At 36.5% G+C, this 22,717-nt stretch overlaps 1 protein-coding gene across 3 annotated transcripts; it reads left to right on the top strand.

Annotated features, from left to right (window-relative positions):
* Nucleotides 1-204: 204 nt before the first annotated feature.
* Nucleotides 205-20,000, top strand: LOC104605725 (Met-10+ like family protein). Of its 3 annotated transcripts, XM_010270607.3 has the most exons (10): nucleotides 206-1,232; nucleotides 1,420-1,521; nucleotides 2,623-2,718; nucleotides 8,553-8,672; nucleotides 8,776-8,942; nucleotides 10,927-10,997; nucleotides 15,099-15,241; nucleotides 16,059-16,170; nucleotides 19,398-19,510; nucleotides 19,606-20,000. In XM_010270607.3, exons 1-10 carry the CDS (start codon nucleotides 345-347, stop codon nucleotides 19,738-19,740), a joined length of 1,947 nt encoding a protein of 648 aa, XP_010268909.1. In that variant the 5' UTR covers nucleotides 206-344; the 3' UTR covers nucleotides 19,741-20,000. The 3 variants fall into 3 exon arrangements, with proteins under 3 accessions (XP_088742636.1, XP_010268909.1, XP_010268910.1); XM_010270608.3 differs by lacking the exon at nucleotides 1,420-1,521 and having other exon boundaries at nucleotides 209-1,232; XM_088886510.1 differs by lacking the exons at nucleotides 1,420-1,521; nucleotides 19,606-20,000 and having other exon boundaries at nucleotides 205-1,232; nucleotides 19,278-19,412.
* The last annotated feature ends 2,717 nt before the right edge of the window (nucleotides 20,001-22,717 follow it).

The raw sequence follows: 22,717 nt of genomic DNA, 5'->3' as shown, positions 1-22,717 counted from the left end.
TCAAGCCTGGGATGGGCAGCGATGTGTCCATAATGTGTTCAACAGTGCAAGTACGATGTATGGATGCATATATATACTTTCGCTGAAACATGTTAAATTGAACCGTGCCAACCCCAAACCGAAGTCCGAACTCGATTTTGGGCCGTGAAGCACGGGTTGGATCTGGCCTCGCTCCACTTCTGGTTCTGGTTTCATAAATGTTGTAGTCTTGTAGTTGTAGACACACCGGGGAGTTTTAGGAATTTGGTTCATTTTTCCCGGCAAACAATCCAACTAAATCCGTCAAACAGTTCATCGCCACTGGCCCGGCGCCGTGTGATTGGACCGTTAGTTCCCGCCTCGCCATGGTCACTAAGCTGTTTTTTACATCACATTTAATTCCACTCTCCATTTCCTCTGCAAATCGTTTCTTTAGAAATCCTTCACTTTCAAAACCCCGTCTTTTCCCTCTCTTTTGCACCATTTCTTCAACCCTAGACTTGCCCCCAGAGCGAGAACCCCCATATGGACCCTCTCTTTACAAGGGCAGAAAAGCATGTCATCAACAGCCAGCAGGAAAGCAACAACGACAACACGGCACATCTCAATCTCCTGGAGAAAACTTCCAGGAAGACGATGCTGGAAGTGGAGAAGAAGAAAGTATAGTCGACAGGGAGAGCTTCTCTCGAGTTTTCGACATTGCTGCCCTTAGGGTCCCTGCAGAAGAATGTTTTTCGCTTGAGAACCGATTAAGAGGCCACCTCTTGAACTGGCCTCGCGTCCGGAACATCGCAAGGGTTCCTGGCGATGAAATGGAGGATGAATTCAAAAAGATTCTGCAAGAAAAAACTGAGGATGTTGAAGAAAGCTTCGCTGCATTGACCCGGCGTATCTATGGGAAAGCCGAAGGGGATGGCGAGCCTTTGAGCCCGGTTTTGTACCGGGACAGGCTTTCAAGGACGTTCAACTCCAGTGGCTTTATAAAATTTAGGAACCTTGCTAAGATTTCTAGACCAAGGAAGAAGAAAAAGATGGTGAGAGAAGAGGGAGAGGGCTTGGAGAGAGATAAGAGAATTAGGAAGAATGATTTTGTTGTGGTTGAAGTTGTCGAAGACAGAGATGAAGGTGAAGATATGAGTGGGTTGCTCGGAGATGATTTTAAAAGAGGCAGTTGGAGAGGTTCCACAAGGTTACTGCTGCTTGACGAGCGTTATGCCAATAAAGACGTGGAAGAGCTTCCCGTGGCCGTCAAGGTGGCTGTTCGAACACTGTGATGCTCTGTGAGTTATTTTCGTTTTTTTCTCGTTAGTATTTCCCCCAAAACTAACATATTGATCTGTATAACAAAGCTCCCTGGAGAGTTTAGGACAGTGATCTTTTTTATTTTTTTGGACCAGCAATTTAGGATAGTGATTTATTTCCAATGCTGTTCCTTTTTAGCTGCCTGAAAATCAGAATGATAATGCCGACATGGTTGACCAGTGGAAGGAGCATATCTTTAGTTTTTTACGACTGTCCATATTTAGCTTTTCAATGGGAGAGGTAGGTTATTGAAAGTCCATCCGTTTTCTTGGCTATGCACCGCAAGCGCCATGTATGCATGTATGTGTGTGTCTTTTTACCATTAATCCTTTTTTGAGTTCTGGTTGGTGATTATGTAAGACCCTAAATTCATATATTCCACAAACTGGAGATATTCCATAATTGAAGTTGGCCTTTTAGGTCATGTCACGTATTTTAAGGAAGCTGTCATAGTTCATGAGGCCAACAAATTCATTTTCTCAGTCGTCATATATGGGAATGATATGCTTTGGCCTTTGGGTAATAGGGGGATAAAATGATATTTCTCTACAGGGAAAATCTATGATGTGGGAAAGACATGATATGGACTATGGAAAGAGTTTTGACCAATCAAAACCCACTCATGAATTCTGATAAATAACACCTGATTTGCTACCACGTTTATGATTCCAACTGATTGGTCAGATGTTTTTTGGATATCATATCTTTTCCATGTCATAGTCGAACCCAATATGATATTGCTGGGTGCTTCTAAATGTGGCTTTGTTTTATTGGTAGTTCCTTTGATGCTTGCAATATGGAATGCTGCCTCCTATGGATGCTGTGATTGACAGTTTAAACTCACATATATCTGTTTTATTATTTTTCTGTCTATATGTTCTTTTCATTATCCAAATTAATAAAGTAAAAAAATGATAAACAGAATAAATAAATTTTCAACTACGAAGTCTTTATATATTTTACAAGGATTAATTCTTTGCATTATAAGATATTCAGTTCTTGTGCCCGCTCCACCTAGTGTTCCAATTTGTTCATAGATATGGCTTGATCTACATCTTCCTTGAACAGTTTACATTATTATTTGAACCATATATTCTTGTTGTTCTTTCTTGATATGCTGTTATAAGATATCTGCCTGAAGATTTTACTTAAAACTTTTTCCCTTTACTGCTTTTTTCTCTATTAGGGTAAGGGGCAGGTTATGCTATTATTCTGTAATCATTATTGCTATTTCTATTGTGACATCAATTTGATCATGCTTTTCTTTTTTATCTTCAAATACATTGTCTACTTTTCAGATTGATTCTAACATTGTATGTAAAATTTAAATTGTTTCTTCAGGATGTGTTAAAAGTAGATAGTAGGCAAAGTGCATCAGCATGTGAGCTTGTGCAATGCAAGATGACCTTGTTTTATAATTATTGGCAAACGAATGAGGTATCTGACATTTCTGGTCCAGATCTGGTTATGTTTATTTTCAACTATTTTTATTCTCCATTTTTTTTTATCTTGATGACTTTTTGTTCATAGTATCTATTATTGTATTTTCTAATATTGATAAGTATTATTCTGGACCACTGTAGCAGATTATTTATATTTTATGAAGAAGGATGAACTTTCAAAGGAAACTTCTTATTGAAAGTTTGAAGCTCTCCCTACAAACTTGTTTTTCTGTTGAAGTTTTTCTATGTAGTGTACTGAGCTTTTACTTTAGTGTTGTGTATGGTGGCCATGACTGGGGGTGTTGCATGAGGGATGAATTTTCTAAATATTTCTTATAGCATTAAAGTAAATTTGCTCAAAAGTGGGGGTGATGGGTGAGGGACAGGTTTCCTTTAGGTGTCAAAGTGTCTGGGTAACATTCACGATTCATCAATAATTGACATCGGTGTTTAAATTCATGATGTTACTAACAGAAATTTGATGGAAGAGAATAAGATAATTCTTGTAGTTGGCTAAATTAATGTAGTTGTTTTGAAATGATATAATGTGAGTACAAGATAGTGATGAAATTAACTGATAAAAAACTATGTTGAGATTTTTTCAGAGAAGGTAAAGCATGAATTAAGAGAAGTGCAAATTCCTTTGCGGATGCACTCGCAAAACAAGGGGTGGGAAGGGGCAGCCTTTTTTGTGCCATGTTGTAATTTTCTTTTTGTTCTCAGGGAGGGTTAAGAGATTTTACCCCTCCCATTGCTTCATTGTAACTGTTTCTTAATTTTTTAATACAAGTTATGTTATCAATAAAAAATGGTAAAGTATGAATTGTATTAATTATCCAAAAATAAAAAACAAGACTCTTGTACAATAGGTTGCTGTACACTGGGGATATACAAAAACTGTTCACTATACATTTAAGCAATCAGACCCTGACTATTTACAAAAAAGATTTGTAAAGTCAAAATAAGTGTGTGCTCTTTCCTCTAAACATCATGTGACTTCCCAACCACGATATCATCTTCCCCATGATTCTGTTTGCTACTTCTGTAGTACTTATTTTATTTCAAAAAATCCTGGTGTTTCTTTCTTTCCATAGACACCAAAAAACTGCAGCAGGTACCACTCCCCATGCTACCTTTCCTTGCTTACTCAGCCCTTTCAAGTGCAACTCTTTTAAGAATCTGCAAGTAAGGCAGGGAAGCAGCTCTTAATTGCAAAGCTATGATGAGATTAGAGCTGAGCAAAAAAAGCCCCTTTGACACACTTTCCATATATCATGCACCAAGAAGTGTCTATTCTCATATACAAAGTAGCAACAACTTAGCCACACTTGGAAGAATATGAAGAGTTTATCCTGTTGCCTCCATGAAAATGGAGTGAGAGATTGGCTCCTTAACACTGCTTCCTTGGTGGAGGAAAGATGAGTGAGTGGTAGAGTGAGATGGATAAGGTTTTTTGTTCAAGTTATTTGCAAGAAAGAAAATAGGCCGGAGGAAAGATGAGTGGTAGAGCGAGATGATAGAACCAGAGTTTTTAATGACAAGGAGAGGGATCAGGCTTGTGTGTTGGAAAGTATTTTAAGTAGGGCCATAAGCTGGGTAAAGTCTTTGGACCTGTTCTCAGTTCTCACCCTTCTCATTATAAGGAGGAATTGGGAGCAAGTAGCCAAAAGTTCTGATGTTAGAAACAAACCTTTGGTGGAATGGAAGCCTCCTGATGCAGGTGTTGTTAAATTAATTTTTTGATGGAAGCAGCTTGGGTATCTCGGGACCATCTGGAATTGGAGGAGTCTAGAAATGCTGAGGGCCAGATAGTAGCTCTATTTTCTGGTCCTATTGGGATGAGAGGTTCAGTTAATGAAGAAGTCCAAGCTGTACTACAAGGAGCAGAAATTACAAAAGAGTTGGCAGTGGATCATTTAATGATTGAAGGTGACTCCAAATTGGTTATTGGATGGCTAAAAGAGCTGGAGATGGCAGCCTGGTCCTCTAGGGGGCTTTAGGAAGATTTAAGTGGCTAACATCAAATATCTCGGTCACAGTTCATTGGGAAAGAAGATCGTCAAATGGGCTGGCAGATTTTCTAGCCAAACAAGGGGTACATAGGAATCGGCTCTTTTGGGCTCATTTGTAAGCTTTATGATATAGTTTAGAGGCTGCATGTCGGGCCTCTTTGCAGGGAGTTGTATGATATGTACTGTGCTCTTTTAATTCTAATTAATAAAATTACCTTTATCTATAAAACTGTTGTTTGCAAGAAAGAAAATAATCAGGGAAATATGCTAAATTGATAGAAATACCAGTAAGTTCAAAATGTTGCTAGCTTTGGGAAACATAGAATTGAAACTGTTTTAAGTTCTATATCACCTAATTATTGCCTAGGTGCTTTATATACAGTACAACAGTACTAATGATTTAGATGCCTACTGCGTAGGCAATTTAGATACAGTACTGAAACTTTTGTTCTTTTCACACTTAAGCCACTACCCTTTGATGAATAATATAAAAGATATTATTCTTTTTTCATCAGTTAAGATTTATTACTCTCAGTCCCATAATTATAGAGACATACATAAAGGTTTGACCTTGAGTCAAACCTGGATTCGATGGTACACTATGTACTACAACCAAAACCATATGCTAATATAATACACAATATCTAAGATTTAAGTCCTTAAGTCCCCCCCCCTCCAATCATCACCAACAAGATCAAATCAAAGAGCTTTATTAATGTGATAGAGACACCAACATTCCAATCCCAACAATTTGGGGCAAGCTTCATGAATATTGTCAAGAACCATGTCTTCTTCAAACTTTTAGTCCATAAATAATTTGTTACCACTTCAGCCCACATTTTGTTTGGTCTTCCTCTTACTCTTTTCCACTTGCACCAAGACTCTCCTCACTGGTGCAGTCATTGATTGCTTATACACATCTTTTTCTTTTGAAAGATGAAAAAAGATTTCATTAACTAAAAACGAAAAGGAGGGAAAGAGAGGATCCCTCACAAAATTACAACTAGAATAGAACATACCAGAAGGATTTCAGATTACAAATCAATCATCCCAAATAACCCTATGCCATTGAGAACTACAAACAGAAAAACTCAAACCTGAAAATTCCATATATAGAGCAGCTAATTTAAAGAGACATGTCTCTATCTGTCCAATTACAGCCTCAACTGGAGGCTCTCCAAATCATGAAAGATTCTCTGATTTCTCTCCAGCCAAAGCTGCCAGCAGACAACTATAGGCACGAGATTCTACAAGATCGAACCCCTCCTACTGAAAAGCCTTTGATATTCAAGCTGCAACTAGCATGCTCAGATCCATGGGAACAGCCATTTGCACCCCAAACAGATGAATTAATGCAGGCAAACACCATAGGAGAACTTGCAATGGATTAGCAAGTGGTTAACCGGTTCTTCCCCCCCCCCCCCCCCCCCCACACACACACAGTTTGCAAAAATTAATCAAGATCATTTCCTTTGATTGCTAGTGATTCATTGTTTGTGTTCCATCCAATATCACAGACCATAATAAGAGCAGGGATTTCACACATCATGAAACCATCTAAATTGACTTTCCCTCATCTTGTCGGAGTTTGACTTAGTCCCAAATCCTCTCTAATGTCTAATGACCTTATTTATAATTCTCTCTTTTTCTAGTCTTACCGCTTAGCCATCTCAACATCCTCATCTCAGCTACAGTGCTATACTCATTTTTTAAACATGCTTATTTTGAACATAAAGTAAACATCTCTCTACATATTACAAAAAGACTTACAATATAGCCCCTGTGCCTGGTGCCTTCCTGAACTAGTAGATTTATCACCTGACAAATTAAGGACCAAGAGAGGCTCGTGTCATGAACCAAAGGGGGACAAATCCAAGGGATCTGAAAGACAAAGCAGAAGAATTCCCACAGAAAATGGAGCACTTCATGCAAAAAAAGAAAGAAATAATCCCTAATTAGATGGTCAATAATGAATAAATATTGAGAAAAAAACAGCTACATGAAACTTTTGATATGATGGGGAACTTACTTTTTTTTTTGATCGATAACTGTTAAATTCATTCATTTTAGAAGAAAAGGTACAAAAGAAAGTCGGTGAGAGACAAACCCTCTTATCTCTCCCCTTTAAATTTTAATTAAAAATTACATTGTGCCCAAAATAGTTGAATTCTCTCAACCCCTTGTTTGGCTAATGCAGCCTTTGAATTAGCAGTTCTTTTCACCCAAAGTATTCGCAGTTCCATGTCCCTTGTGATCCGTTTGAATTTTTTTCTTCTCATTATTGTATTTCCACATCCTACTTTCCTCATCAAGTAGCCAAGTCATTACCAGTTTGAAAGATAATTAGCTTTCTAACATTCATGATACTAGCCCTTTGCACCCCTTCCATAACTGCCATTACTTCCGCTCTTAGTGAATCACCCTCACCTGCTGGGATAACAGGTTGTTTATTGACATTTAGTCTGCCACCTCCTTCTGTTTTCTAATAATGTCATCAGTGGAGATATGTGAGAAGCTTTCTAAGGATTTCAGCCAGTGATCCACTCTAATATTATTGATTCAATCAAAGCCTCTTTTATTCTTTCCTTTTCTCTAAAAATTATTGCATTTCTTTCTTCCCATACTGCCCAAATTATTGCTGCCCTAGCATGCTTCCACATAGTTTTACCTATCTTCCTCGGCCAAGAACAGGAGGTTGGACCAAAGAGACTTTGATATGAGCTGGAGGAGTCCACCTGCACTCAAATAAGGAGAAAAACCATTCCCGAATGCCAACAACAAATGGACAGGTAATGATGGGGAACTTACTTCCCTAGAAATCAGCTGAATTGGGTCATTGATTACCCTTATGGTTCCTCTTTCAAGAGCAGGATCTAATTGAAAAGCGTTTTTTGGTTCCTCTTTCTATCGACTTGATTGGATATACCCCAATGTTGTTAGACTTGTATTGGATATAGAACCATTTTGGTCACTACATCATAGGTTGAATGGTTCAACTGTCTGATGTGACCATTCAACTTGCTCACATAAAAATGTGAGAAATAAAAAAAATATTATCAAGTATAAAATGGTTTTAGATTACCTTTTAAAGCTACTTTACATCAACATGCACATAAAACACTAAATATTAGAGGCTATACCTCCTATTAACACGTGTATTTGGGGTATGTTTAACCAAGTCAACACTTCTAAGAGCTGGTCAACCACCATTATGACTGCTGGTTCCTGGTTTGAACGGTTTGCCATCCAGTCTGGCCTGAGCTTGACAACACTGATATACCTATAAATCCTTGGGCAAAGGGAGCTGAGAGTGCAAGGATGGAAATATGTAAAACTTCTATGGACCTTGTTCTGTCCCTTGCTAAAGTGAAAATTTTTCCTGTTGATTTTAGAAACTCCCTTGATGGGTTTGGGTACTTCATATAAAATGATAACTTTTATGCAATAAGTTGTTCAAATTGATTACTCATAAAAAAAAAGGTTGTTCAAATTGACAAATTGTCAGAATTTAACTTCATGATGGAATGGTAAGTTTGACCAAGAACTTTATGTTATGAAGGGTCACTTGTGAAATATTGTAAATTTTAAGTACTACATCCTCTGACAACATATGATTTGATATACATGGAGTGGGTTCTCATATCATTAATTGACATGTTGATCTTATAAATGCAATACCCTTTCACTAGTGCTGTTAGGATCTTCTAGTATGCACTAATTAGAAGTTATTATGTCTTAGCAATCTAAATCGTACTTCAATTCTTCTAAGTTCTAACTTACAGCAAGTTCTAACTTCTAAGTTTTATAAATCTTCCAGATTTTGGAGGCTTTGCTACCAAAAGGTATGATTGTTCCAACTGCTTTTGAAACAGTAGGACATATTGCACACCTGAACCTGAGAGATGACCATCTACCTTACAAGAAACTTATTGCACAGGTGCTTAATCTTGGCATTATTACTTAATGGAGGGAATATGCATGCCAAGCTTTGCAAATAAGTTATCTAGTATTGCAAACGTCTAACATTTTCCCCATTTCAGGTAGTATTGGATAAAAACAAACCAAAAATTCAAACTGTTGTCAACAAGGTTGATGCCATTCACAATGACTATAGGACGATGCAACTTGAGGTTCTGGCAGGCAATCATTCCCTTGTAACTACTGTAATTGAGAACGGAATTCGTTTTCATGTTGATTTAGCGACAGTGTATGCCCTTGAACCCTGTATTTTTGCCTGATTGAAATTCGTTTTGATGTTGCCAGCTTGAAGTTCTGGCAGGCATATATTTGTTTTAGTCTGGCTGCAGGGCTCCTGGTTCATAGTCTAATTCAATGCCTTATGTTGTTTAGTTTTCCTTGTTAATAATGATCAAAGAGGCTTTTATGAGAACCTGATGGGCACCCCTGCTAATTATAAAGATCTAAGAGAAGGATGTCTATAACATTTTGTAGTACCACCAGTAACACGTTGAACAGAAACAAAAGATGTACAATAGCTTCTCAGTTGTTCAAGTAAGCCCTTGAGCTAGATGCAAATTGCAGCCTATCTACTTCACCTCTGCCTAGAGAACCATTTATGACATTAGCTGATTTGTGTATCTACCTGAATGAGGGTGGTGGTTAATGCGTTAGCTTCTCTAAGGGAGAATCTTAGGGTCCAAGGACCAGAAACATTTTAGAGTTCACCACCCAATCACAACCTTGCAGTTTTTACTACTGAACTAAACCTTGTATAACTCTCAACATGCTATTACTTAATTAAACCTGTTTAAGGTGGCAGCTAATGCCTTGGCCGTTGTAGTCAATTTTAGTATTTGTTTTGTTTTTTTTTTCCTAAACTTGTTTGTTATAACTCAATTTAATCTTAAACCAACTATTTGGGATAAGTGAATGAATTTTTCCCCACATGTCCATTTTATCTAGGCTCACAACCTCATATCCTCAGTTAAACCATAGCTCTTGAAGTTTTCTCTACAGTTCCACCCTTTTCTTCTGTTGCCTTCTCTTTGTAACCTTTCAATTTGCACCAAATGACCCATTCCTTCTGGTGTGGCCATTGCTCTTCAGTGCACATAATTTGGTAGCCATAATTATGTGTGTAAATAAATGGTTATAAAAATGTAAAATTGTAATGTTTTTGCTCTATTTCAATGATATTATCCTTTACCTGTTTAAAAAAAAAAGTGAAATTGTACGGCATTCTTGATAATTGACCCTCAATTGATCTCTTCTTTTTTTTTGTACATTTATCTTTCAAATCAACATTCATAAAATATTCTATTCTTTTACAAAATTATAGAAGTTTATAATAGGAGTTTAGATATTTTATTACTGATCACATAGCTTCAGTATATGTAGTTTTCTGTTACTGTCATTCTAATATATATTTTTTTATGTGTTTAGTTTACATACAAACTCAAACACATTGATTTGGAGACTAGATCAGACTGGATGGTTGAACTATTTGGACGGTCTTTCCCTTTTTTTTTTTTTTAACTTTCATTCTATAAAAAATGACTGACTTAAGAGCGCTTCAAAGTTCAAACAGGAAAATTGGACCCTTTATTTTGACATATATAGACACTCATTTGCTTTGTAAAAGTTAGAATTTATTTTTCTTGCTGTTGTTATATTTTTCTTGATTTTTCATTTTCCTGAAAATTGAACCATTTTCTTTTTACATATATACACACATTTTTCTTTGTGGAATTTTTTTTTGATTGGTAACAGTGAAATACCTTTATTAATTTGATATAAAGTAATTACAATGGTTAAGTGCCTTGCACCCCTTTTGGGTTGTTAACCTCATTGGAGTGGAGAGATTTGACCAACCTTAGGCCATACAGCACAGCCTATAACTCTGCCCTAATGGAATCACCTACCCAATAGAGCCTGAATAGAGTGCCAAGATATTTCCTTCCCCATTTCTGAAATCTCCTACTACAGAGGGCCCTGGGTTTTAGTTCTTGCTATTGATGGGGGAGACCCACTATCATCCAATTTCTATCCTGTTATTCTTTTCTTTGGTTGGTTATGTGTGTCTAGACTTGCTATTCCTGAGATGTGGACCATGGTATCTTGCTTTTAATTTGTAAAACTACTCATACAACATATCCTTAAGGACTGAAGAATGAACAATTATAGGTTCTGCATGCATGATGGCAAAGATCCACTTGTTGCTTCTTATGCAGATACTGGAATTCAAGGCTAGCAACAGAAAGACAAAGGCTTATCAGCTTCTTTACAGCAAAAGATGTTGTATGTATGTTTTTTGTCTTTCCTCAATAAAATTGCATGATATAGGTTGCTTAAGTTTATGGCTCCAGAGCTGAAACATTCCTTGAAAGTTGAAACCATATCATAATTGCAACAACCATCATAACAAGTGTGTATGTGCATTTTTTCTTCAAGTGTTTCTGAATGAAATTCAAGAAAGAAGTTATCTAATTCCTAAAACTTTCTACTTTCCTTTTTTGTTCCATTTCCATTTCCATTTCCATCTCCAATACTTATTTAATCTTTGTAACTATCCTCTATTTTCCTTTTTATTCTAAGTATCTTAATTAAACCTTATTATTTGGTCTGATATGGTAACCCTTGAAACCAGAACAAAATGTCAAAATTCTGAAAATCTTGATGTAATTTAAAACCATGAATTTTCTTATGTATCAATATCTTAAGATCCATCTTTCATGTTGCAACTTGCTCCAGAAGCTCCTTCTAGGATTCTGAGGATATCTTAATGTAATATTTATTGCTAACTTTGTTACTTTAAAGGACAAAATTAAACCAAGTTCTGGGTCAAATATGGAGAACACTGGGTGGAATTGGCACCACAGCTTTGTTTTAGTCCTTATCCAAGTATCCTTTGGTTTAGTGTCATTTAAATACTTCATGGTTTGAAACAGAATCATTGGTATACCCAATATATTCCTAAAAATATTGCCATAATCCTTGAATGCTAGTTGGTCATCGTGCTCCATTTAGAGCTGTAAAACAGGCCATGCTGGGTCAGCCTGTGGGTCGTGCCTCCCTCCTCTGGGATATTTTGGGGGGTTGGCCCAGCACGGCCCACGACTTGAGCCCGTGCAGGCTGCAGGCTGTGCCATAGGTTTGGGTTGGGCCAAACCGAGCTAGAAAGGCCTAAACTATTTTTTTGACATTTTGATTTTTTTTAAAATTTTTTGCTAAGTAAAACTAAAATACATTGAAAAAAATAAAAAAATATAACAAAGAAATGAAAAATACTTACCAAAATACAAAATGGACAACAAATTGAAAAAATAGGAATTTTATTTTATTTAAAATATAAAAAAGTTACAAATTGAAAATAAAAAATTACATTGTTGAAAAAATAACAAATAATTTAAATAAAATTGAAAAAACTACTCCATCTCCTTGACTTCAAGTCTTCAATCATTTGCTTCATCAGGTGTAGTAGTGTCATGCCCTTCTTTGTCATGTAATTTATCCTCAACATCCAGCAAATCTTTAAAGTAGATGTCTTTTTCTTGTTTCTCATGGAAGAGCAAATGTTTGCCCAAGTGGCCAGTACCACCCTTGCTACTGAAGCTAAGGTCAATCCTACATTTTAGGTAAATGGCTCTTTTTCCCTTCCCCTCAACCTCCTCTATTTTAAATACTTTCCAAATCGGGCTAGTGAACTTACTATTGGGGAATTAGTTTTGAGAGGAGGAGCCGACCATTTTTTTAATTCTAAAAAAATAAAAATGAATTTAATTGCACTTACACGATCGGATGGCTGGATTACCGGTTCAGAATCTCAATTTGATTTCAACGGTTGAAACCTTTAAGGCCAAAGCCTCCTAAATTGCTAAGTGTATGACATTGACAGTATGAGATGAGAGACTGAGAGAGTATGGGATAATGAGAATAAAGAATTGAGAAGAGAATTCAGAAATGCTGAATTGGTATGATGAGAATGGTGGATGATAGGGGCTATTTATAGGAATTGAAAAAAATTCAATTGCACAAAATGCCCTAAAAACTAGCCATTTTTTAATTGTTGGGAGGGGTATTTTGGTTATTATAAAGTCATTTATCATTTTACTCAAATGCCCCCAAAGTCCCAAACTAGATGTTATATTTATGGGTGAGCATTATTTGGTTAAAACCAAAATACCGAATCGAAAATTTCAGTTTCGGTTTTTGGGTAATTCGGTTCGGTTAATTCGGTTTTTAGGAATTTCGATTTTCGGTTTCAGTTTTCAGAGTTAGAAATTCGGTTAACCGAAAAAACCAAATTAACTGAAATTCATTATATAATATGTAATATATAATATACAATATATAACATTTAATATATAATATTCTATATATTTATATATTAATATATTATATATAATGTATTATAATGAAATTCAATTTCACAATATATATTATAATAATATATATTATAGGTTATAATATATAATATTATATATCTTAATTAAATTCGGTTTTAACCGAAATAATCGAAAATCAAACCGAAAATTTTGGTTTCAGTTATTTCAGTTTTCTTGTAATTTGGATTTGGTTTTCATTTATTTATTTCGGTTTATTCGGTGTTTTTAACCGAATAAACCGAATGCTCACCCCTAGTTATATTATAGGATATAGCTGTTGGAGGGGTATTATTGTCTTTTTCTTCCCCCAAAGCCAAAATACATAAATAGTTGTTGATTGAGGGGGGGTATTTCTGTAAAAACCCCCTAAAAAAGCTGAAACTAGCCGTTTGGGGGTCCGCCAAGGGCTCCAACGGCTAGTTCCTTGGGCAGGCCACATTCGGCCTGTTGTGACTGTGTGTGCCGTGCCGGCCTGGCACGGCCAACACGGTCATGCCGTGCCTGGCACGGCCCGTGTGCCATCATGCCGGGACGCAGGTGGCACGACCTGATTCATAGCTCTAGCTCCATTAGTGTCCCCCTTTATTTGGTATGATTTAGGTGAATTGGTACACAGTCAGGTTTTGGAAGAGCACTGGTGAGGTGATTGATCATTTTGTGAAAAGCTTCCTCATCTTTATGGTCCAACTTCCTGAATGAATGCTCATAATGTGGTGATATCTTAGTGGGAAAGCCAAGGGTTGGGTTTGCTGTGTGTTTGACTTAACTAGATGACCTGACTTGACCACTCTCAACCACTAACCCCTGCCCTGTGAATTAGAGCAAACTCAACAGTGACAGGACACAGAATGGCGGAAGCTGCTTTATAGAGTCATTTTAGCTTGTCTACAATCTTAATATCATTTGGAAACCATTAATCCATTAATTATATCTTTTTTTTTGATGAATAAGAAGATTTTATTACAGAAAGAAGAGAAAAAGTTACAACTGTTTAGGGAGAGGCATGAGCTGCAACCTCTCCCAACAGACTAAAAAGAAAACAAATTACAACTGTGCCCAATACAATTGTTCCCTATTTGCCCCTTGCTTGACTAAGCTGTCAACCAATCCATTAATTATATCTTCTTGCACTGTGAATCAGCAGAAGACATTTGTAAGTAATTACTTTGAGCTTTGGGTTCTTCCTTTTAATATCACTGCTTGGTTGTTATGGGCTCTAGACGTTTGCGTTTGTGTGGGAGGTTTGGACACAGTCATTGGGAGGATTCCTTAGTGCAATTTTGTGTGGTATTTGGGATGGGATGATTACACAAATTTTTAGAAACAAATGTTTTGAAGGAATTAGGAATTTGTTGCTCATTCCTTCCTTCACTTCATCAGTTTACATCTTGATGGAAGCTCATTAGGCAATTTGGGCTCTTCAAGGAAATTTTTTTTTTTTTTTTGGGGGGGGGGTGATATGACTTATTGGTGTCCTAGTTGCTCCTCACCTTCCAAAACGTAATCATGTCACCTCTTTATTTAATTCATAATTTCTGTAAGTTTGTTTTCATGTGGCATTTTTCATGGGCATATGAACTAGAGTTTTTTCATTAAATGCATATGCATATTGCATAGATTTGTAAGTGTCATCCTTGAGAAAGAACCCAAGTCTTCCTATTTCTCCTCCCCCCTTCTTCCCTGTTTTATCTTGTTTTACAAATTCAAACTAAACATTTATTACCTTCTCTACTTTTATTTCCTCTTTATTTAATTCATAATTTCTGTAAGTTTGTTTTCATGTGGCATTTTTCATGGGCATATGAACTAGAGTTTTTTCATTAAATGCATATGCATATTGCATAGATTTGTAAGTGTCATCCTTGAGAAAGAACCCAAGTCTTCCTATTTCTCCTCCCCCCTTCTTCCCTGTTTTATCTTGTTTTACAAATTCAAACTAAACATTTATTACCTTCTCTACTTTTATTTCCTCAATTTTGGATGCTTTTCAGCGATAATTTTTCTCTTGTAACAAACAGGTGATGTGTTCTCTGGGGTTGGTCCGATAGCTATATCTGCAGCAAAGAAAGTAAAGCGTGTATATGCTAATGATTTAAACCCTTCAGCAGTTGAATATCTTGAAAGAAATAGTGTCCTCAACAAACTTGAGAGAAAAATTGAGGTATGAACTGTGCCTTGCCAAAGAATAATTTTATTGAATCCGATGATGGTCAGTCATTCCATATGTATTCAGTGAGCAACCAAAGTACTTGAATTTCCCCCTTGCTTTTGCCATGAAGACCTTAAGATTCTGTTATAGTAAGTGTAAAATTAATGTTATGTTTCTTAAATACACTCTTAAGTTCCATGTGGATGATGTGTACGGCAGTTTCTGAGTCTTTCTGCTTCATGACTGTGTCATCCATTAAGGGTTGCTGGCAACATTTAAATCTTGGTGATGGAAATGTTGACGACCCAAGAATAGGAAAGTCAGAGCTATTTGAGATATCGTATATAAATACTGTAAACATTATGGAAATGTTGGGAACTTTGTGAAATATGGAAATATTTAATGATATTTTAATAAACGATAAGGAAGCATAAATGCATACTTCCTAAATTATGCTGTTACTATAAAGTACCTTTTAAAAGTAAGGAATGTAAAATATAAATAGATGAAAGTATATGCTATTAGAGTTTCCTGTATTCTTTGAAAGTCAAACTTATAATTTCATATTAAAATCCAATCACATATTTTGGCAATAATCACATTAATCCATAGTGCTAAATTAAATTAAGAGATGCAAAATTATTTGTATCACAAAATTATTTGATGTCCCAGTGGAAATACTAATGCTACATTTAATGAAATGTTATTTGTTACCTTTATTAATATACTCTTTTAATGAAATGTTAATTTTAATGAGCATAGTTATTTATTCAATGAGTTGACTCCTCACACTTGGTTTGCTGATACTTTTCTGTTTCTCACTTCTCAGGTATTTAATATGGATGGTAGAAGGTTCATCACTTCTATTTTTACAAGTAATAAGGTTGAATCTATCACACAAGTGGTTATGAATTTGCCAAATGATGCTGCAGAGTATCTAGGTTTGTATAGTTCCAACTCTATTTCGATGTCAAAATTTTCTGTTATAGCTTTTTGTTTACATATCACATGTTTTCATTGATGTTTTAAAAACAAAGTCGTCTCTATACAGAAAATTGCCTAGGCGGTAGGGATGCAAATCAGGTACCTGATATGCACCCCTACTGCATCAGGCCCCTTCAAATTTTAATGAATATTAAACCCATCCTTGCCAAAGTCGCACCTCTAGGTCCTCTACTGGTGGTGGTTTGGTGGTTCAATCAGGTAATTAGCTCAGATGGTCAAAACTAGGGGGGGGGGGGTGCAAATGGACCGGATCATGTTCTGACCCGAATTTGAATCTGATCCTATTTTGCCGGATTTGGATACCCTATTGGATCTTCGAATCAAAGCGGATCACCCCCTATCTGATCCTTATAAATATGTTTTTATTGCATTTGTTAATTTTTATAAAAAGACGTATATATATGTATATGACAAAAATAATTGAAAAAAATAAAAGTGCTTGTATTTTTTCGTTTTTCTTTATATAGAATGTTATGTTTTTCCCTTTTAATAATATATTATTTATAAATATGTTTTTATTGCATTTGTTAAATTTTTATATTATTTATTTTTTTATACAAAGACATATATATATATATATATATATATATATATATATATATATATATATGATAAAAATAGTTGAAGAAAATAAAATGCTTGTACTTTTTGTTTTCTTTATATAGACTGTTATGTTTTTTCCCTTTTAATAATTTGTTAAATTGTACAGAAATTAAATTGGATCAGATGAGATTCGGATACCTCTTATCCTTAATGGATTCAAATTGAATTTACCTTTGTGAGATCTGATTTCGGATAGGAGCAGATATAAGATTTATATTATCGAATTGGATTCAGATATACTCCGATTCAAATCCGATCCGATCGATTTGCATTCCTACTCAAAACTATAAAAGACCGAGGACATTTTGTTTCTGTTTTCACCGTTTCAATCCCCGGGGCAATGATGGATTGAAAATGCTAGTTCCCGTTGATTTTAAGAGGTTATTTTTAACTTGGTCATGTGACTAATTGTATGTTTTGATGATTTGATTACTGCATGTCTGTATTATTAGAACTCATAAAATTATAACTATTGACTTTTTCAAAATAATGGGAAATCTGTGGAATGAGGTGTAAGGGTCACATCTTACATGCAGGACAGGAAGAAGAAAGTCCTATTGTGCATGTGGTGGGTATAAACAGGGAACTTAAAGTATCATTTATTAGAGGAAGTAATTCAGATGTCAAACAAAGAGAAAGGGAAGAAAAATTGCACCTCTATGGAAAACAGATAGAAAATAGAGATTAAAAAGAAGACCACACTATGAGATGTGAAATGATAACAAACTAGTTATCTCTTCACTTTGCCTGCAGGTAAGCTGAACTTTCAATTTCAAACTCTATTTATAGATTCATATACAGGCTTGGATCTTCCTTTACAGACTTCAATTGGATTAGGAAATTGATCCAAAACTCCCAACTGCTTCAAAACTACAACAAACCCATAGATAACTGTTAAGGACATGAATTCTTAAACATACTAAAATTAAACAAGCCAAAGATAATTCTAAGAATTATCGAAAGATTTAGAAAGATCCAACTCCTGTCATGAACTAACTCTATTGGTAAAACAGCCATGACTTTCTCAAAACATGTTGGATCTACAGTACTTGGTCTCGTTAGATTGAAAACATGATAACCTATCTGGTTACACAAAAATCATGCAGAGTGGACAAGTTTTTGTCCCTGAAGATAAGCTGAAAAAAAGTGGCGTAATTGCCTATTCAACCTTTCAGAATTACAAAAACTCTTTTGCTGTAACTATTGAAACTAATTCGATTCTTTAAGATGATTCCCAAGACAAATGTGAAAACAATCTGCAAGAAATTCATGTTAACAAAAAATAAATCATTTAAAAATTATGAAATTGCCATTGGTGCAGCAATAAGAAAATTGATTTCTTTCTCCATGGGTTCTTTGTTTGCTTCCATGTTTACATCACTCTTCTATTTAACAAAATTTATAGGCAGAAAGAAACATTCCATGAGATTCCTAAGCATTCAGATAATAATTACAAGATTCTAGGAATTGTGACAACCTTACATGCAATACATGTAAATTACTTTTTAATAGTTATAAACATTTCCAATTAGAGGGTTGCTATTCATCTGCCATGTTGCTTGAAAGGTTGTAACTTATTTTTCTTTGCTGGATTATACTATTATGGTGTAGCTATTGCTTTTTTCTCCAGCAGGTTTTTTTGATCAATTGTATGCAGTACAAAGTTAGCTTTACATTTTAAGGCATAATGTCATAGACCAACTAGTCCTCCTTAGCAAAGAAATTTGTACTGAATAATAAATGGAAATTTGTTCAATGAACATTGCTGTGTCATAAAGCATAATAGCATATACTATCTTAGTTCATGACTGCCATTATGTGAAAGATGTTAATCAATTATGATTGCATTCCATTGTCTTGTTTAGTTGCATGCTTGTCCGGTATAAAAAAATCTGGTGCATAATTTGGACGGTCCACTTTTATTAGGTATATTTGATTGAATTGGCAGTATGAAAAAGAAAAAGTTGGATCTAAGAATGGGCCACAATTCTGCATGGTGTATCCTGTACCTTTGGCATACTTATTGATCTGAATTATGGACTGCATTGTGCATGGAAGATTTGAATTGAAAATGAATGGATATAGACCATGCACTTGGTTATTTTAAATGTTGTTGTGTAGTAAAAAATCAATGTTGTAGAATATAGAGAATCCATTTACTGGATGGTCAGGATCATCTTATTAAATTGATTAAAAAAAGTCCAGGTGGCCTATCACTTAGATATTCCACAACTCAGTTGTCCCACAAATATTGCTTGGACCAATTATTTTGTTTATATTTTTTTGAAGTGCACTTGCATGATTTCATTTATCTCGGATCAGAAATGCCAGAAGTTCAGGTCCCATTACATAACCATTTCTTATAACATGATAATACAAACTGCAACCTCAGCTGCTCAACTGCTCAAGCAACCGAGTAATTGGACATTTTGACGTGCAGGGACATGGTTCCTCTGTTCAAAACCTAGGATTCATGTTATTGTGGAACTTCTTTCCAAACAAGAGCTATATATCCCCCTTTGTTTTCTATATGCTTGATATTTCCTTTCAATGGTAGCAGATGCATTCAGGGGTATATTTAGAAGACGGTCTAAGGACAAAGAATCCGCCTTGCCAATGATTCATGTTTACGGATTCTCCAAAGCTCAAGATCCTGAATTTGACTTTGACGAGGTTTGCATCTGACGTATGGATAAGCCGTCCAATTTTCCTTCTTTCTTCGTTTTATGGTTGGTTAGTTATTTTCTTTTATTTTATGATAACTGCAGCGGATAAAAGCTGCGCTTTTGGAGGAAGCTGTTGAGGCTGAAATGCATAGGGTTCGGCTTGTTGCACCTGGAAAATGGATGCTTTGTGCATCCTTTATCCTTCCAGAGAGAGTGGCATTTGCAAAAGAATGTTGAATACTCAAACAAAACCAGGGTTGGTGGAGGTTGAGGGTGATATGAATTATGGGGAAATATAGTGAGGGTTGGAATTGTGGTTCAAACAAGTTTTATCCTACTTTTTTTCATAGTTGTATCCTATTAATATTATCTTCCCTTTTAGATGATTGTGCTGTGCTGTGCTGTGCTGTGTACAAGTGGAAAGCTCATTATACAGGATTTGCATGCCACATAACAAGAGCTTTGCTTCATAGAATTATAAATTTTCTGTTACACTAGTTTGGGATGGCCTGAATAGGAATTTTGGACGTATTAAAAAAAGATGTGGGCATTCATGTTTAAATAGAGAAACCTATACATGGGAGATGGGATACCTCATACCTAGGAAAATAAATTTTTCCTAATCTTTACATAAATCTGAAAAAAGATGGGTTTCTTGGTCAATGGGAACCAAAATTTCATTGATCAACTTTTCCCCTCTCAAAATCCAAAAAAAGAATGGTTCCTCAATGTAAAATGGACAGAAACATTCAGACTGGAAATATTTGGGCTATGTGTTCATGTATTTTAAAGATTTTTGTTTTCCTTGCAAATCTCATCTCTCTCTCTCTCTCTCCTAGGTGGTATTTAGCAATTGGTAAGGGCTTAAGTTAGATGCCTGATATAGACGTTATTCCAATTTTAGTTGGGGTGACAAATGAACCCCTGGAGGAACCTCGATATACTAGAAATTTCAAATATAATTGCTGGGTAACCACTTAACCCCTAGTTCCTACACCTAGAGTAATGTTGAAAGCTCAATTTTCAAATGGGAAACTTTTCAGTTGAGCAGTGAGCAAACGCCACCTTAATGGTGCCACCCGCCGTCACCTTGCCTGTAATCGGATGCTGAAAATCACTCATTAATTTATAGATGGACTCCCCGTTCTCTCACCGTAATTAACGGGTTTTGAGAACTGTGTGAAGTATAAATCCATTATATACTTGGGTTTAATCTAAGGTTTAGGGTGGGAGTGAGGGGACCATAATCCATAAACAACATGCTAAACTTCTTATGTGGTGGAATCGGTATTACAACAGTCAACAGTAGAGTATTATTATTGGTGGAGACTGGAGCATAATAAAGTTGGCACCACTAAATTAGAACTATCAACTTAAGAAACTGTAGGGATTCCATGTAGGGGTGAAAAAGGACATTGCTTCTCACGCTATCAATGAAAGCCTTGTAATCATTTTCCCCTTCGGAGTAGGTACCCTATGTTCTTATAAATAGAAAGAAATGGCCAAATGGGGGCCCACCCAAACCCATAGTTTCTTTATTGAGAGGTTTGGCGTATCTGAGTTCAGATCCAAATCATCTCTCTCAGTCTCTCTCTCTCGGTGGTCCCTCTCCCTCTCCCTCTCCCTCTCCCTCTCTAGTAGTCTCTACTTTATCTTCAGTTCCCATCATCATGAAAAGGGGGAGACATGAGCATTGAAAATGGAGGAAAGTGGGGGTGGTGTGTTGTTTCAATTGTACCAATTTGCCCCAAAATGGTTATACTTCTACACAAGTCGTATAAAGCCAGGACCAGCAGTTGCCCTAACTTCTCCCTTTCTTTTGGCAATCTCTAGGTAAACCGCGGGGACGGGGGCCGCCCTAACTCAATAACTCCTACTCCTAATAAGTCCTAACAACAACTCACACCCCTCCCTCCCCTGAACCCTGAATTCCTGATTCAATCCTCACTCCTTCCTATCTCACTTTTACTTAAATTGACCAGGACGCCCCTGTCTGTTAGTCACTTCAGCCAGCGTGACATATATAGGGTCATTTTGGTCAAGTTAAGTTATGTTTCCGTCTCTTACCAAACAAAGCAGGGAATGCAGAAGGGGCATATTCATAATATAAGCCATTACCGGGGGCAAATCTGTAACTTCAACTGGGAACAAGGATCTTTCTGGTTCTTGGGGCTGGGGCGCTGGGCAGAGGAGGGACTCAGGAGCACACATACAGACAGAGACAATGCGGGTCGGATAGCAGGTTGTTCTCAAACACGTGTGAGATGGGCCCCACAGATCCACAGTACAGGGGGCATTTGCATTGCATTGGGTGAGCAGTCCCGTACGCTGCCCAATCATTCCAAGCAGAGCGAGATCTGCTTCCCAGAAACCCAGAATCCACCATGTCTGTCCATAACCAGCATAAAAAACATAGCAGCAACCATCTCCTTACACGTGTCATCTGCTCGACCCATCTTGACGCAATCGATAACGCCTTTGCGATTCCTCCACGTCGTTTTTCTCAGCCGCCACAATCCGTACCCGAAATCATCGCCCCTCTCCTTCTCCTCCTCCTCCTCCTCCTCCTCTCACTTAACTTCCTCGTACGACACAGATTCCCGCTTCATCTCATCTCATCTCCTGCTGGTCCCCACATCCACGTCAGACGACTGAAACTACGCGCGTCCTCTGATGCCACCTGGGGACCACAACAAGGTTCCCATCAGTGCAACAAAACCTATCAATTCGGATTCTCCGAAAACGATGCACCTCCAGGATATGAATTTGCGGAGCCCCGATTTTTTTCTTTTTCTGTCCGAAATCTATAGAAGATAAACAACGTAAAAGGCATGTGGCCCCACTTGTCCACCTGGGTACTTACTTTTTATTAAAGAATCTCGCGGTTTTGTGTGTGTGTGTCCCAACAGCGTCGAGAGAGATCGAGAGAGGGAGAGAGAGAGGTGGACATCCACGCTTTTAATATCTTACCAAACCGGATCGAAACGTGTTGGGTTGATCACGCGTATTGGACTTCCACACCTCAATCCCTCATCCTTCTTTATGAAAATTTGTCTCTGTTTTCCTTAATAGATGTAATCATTATTTATTTACTTATTTACTTATTTGCAATGCTTTTTCTTTTCCTTGCGTGCAAGTTGCAATGGGCGACCAAAATACATTGTTAATTAGCATCTTCATATTTTCTTTATTTTTTCCCTTTTAGTTAATTAAT

Source organism: Nelumbo nucifera, chromosome 1 (genome assembly GCF_055504915.1).
Source record: "Nelumbo nucifera cultivar China Antique chromosome 1, China Antique-T2T, whole genome shotgun sequence".
Taxonomy (NCBI): domain Eukaryota; kingdom Viridiplantae; phylum Streptophyta; class Magnoliopsida; order Proteales; family Nelumbonaceae; genus Nelumbo; species Nelumbo nucifera.
This window is presented reverse-complemented; position numbering and strand designations above follow the sequence as displayed.

What these genes read in the sequence shown, in the direction of transcription:
- LOC104605725 (XM_010270607.3), top strand. Translation starts at nt 345, where the DNA reads ATGGTCACTAAGCTGTTTTTTACATCACATTTAATTCCACTCTCCATT. An exon ending in AGCTTCCCGTGGCCGTCAAG is followed by an intron (nt 1,233 to 1,419) that starts GTGGCTGTTCGA and finishes GTTCCTTTTTAG; the next exon opens with CTGCCTGAAAATCAGAATGA. An exon ending in CATGTTGATTTAGCGACAGT is followed by an intron (nt 8,943 to 10,926) that starts GTATGCCCTTGA and finishes CTTCTTATGCAG; the next exon opens with ATACTGGAATTCAAGGCTAG.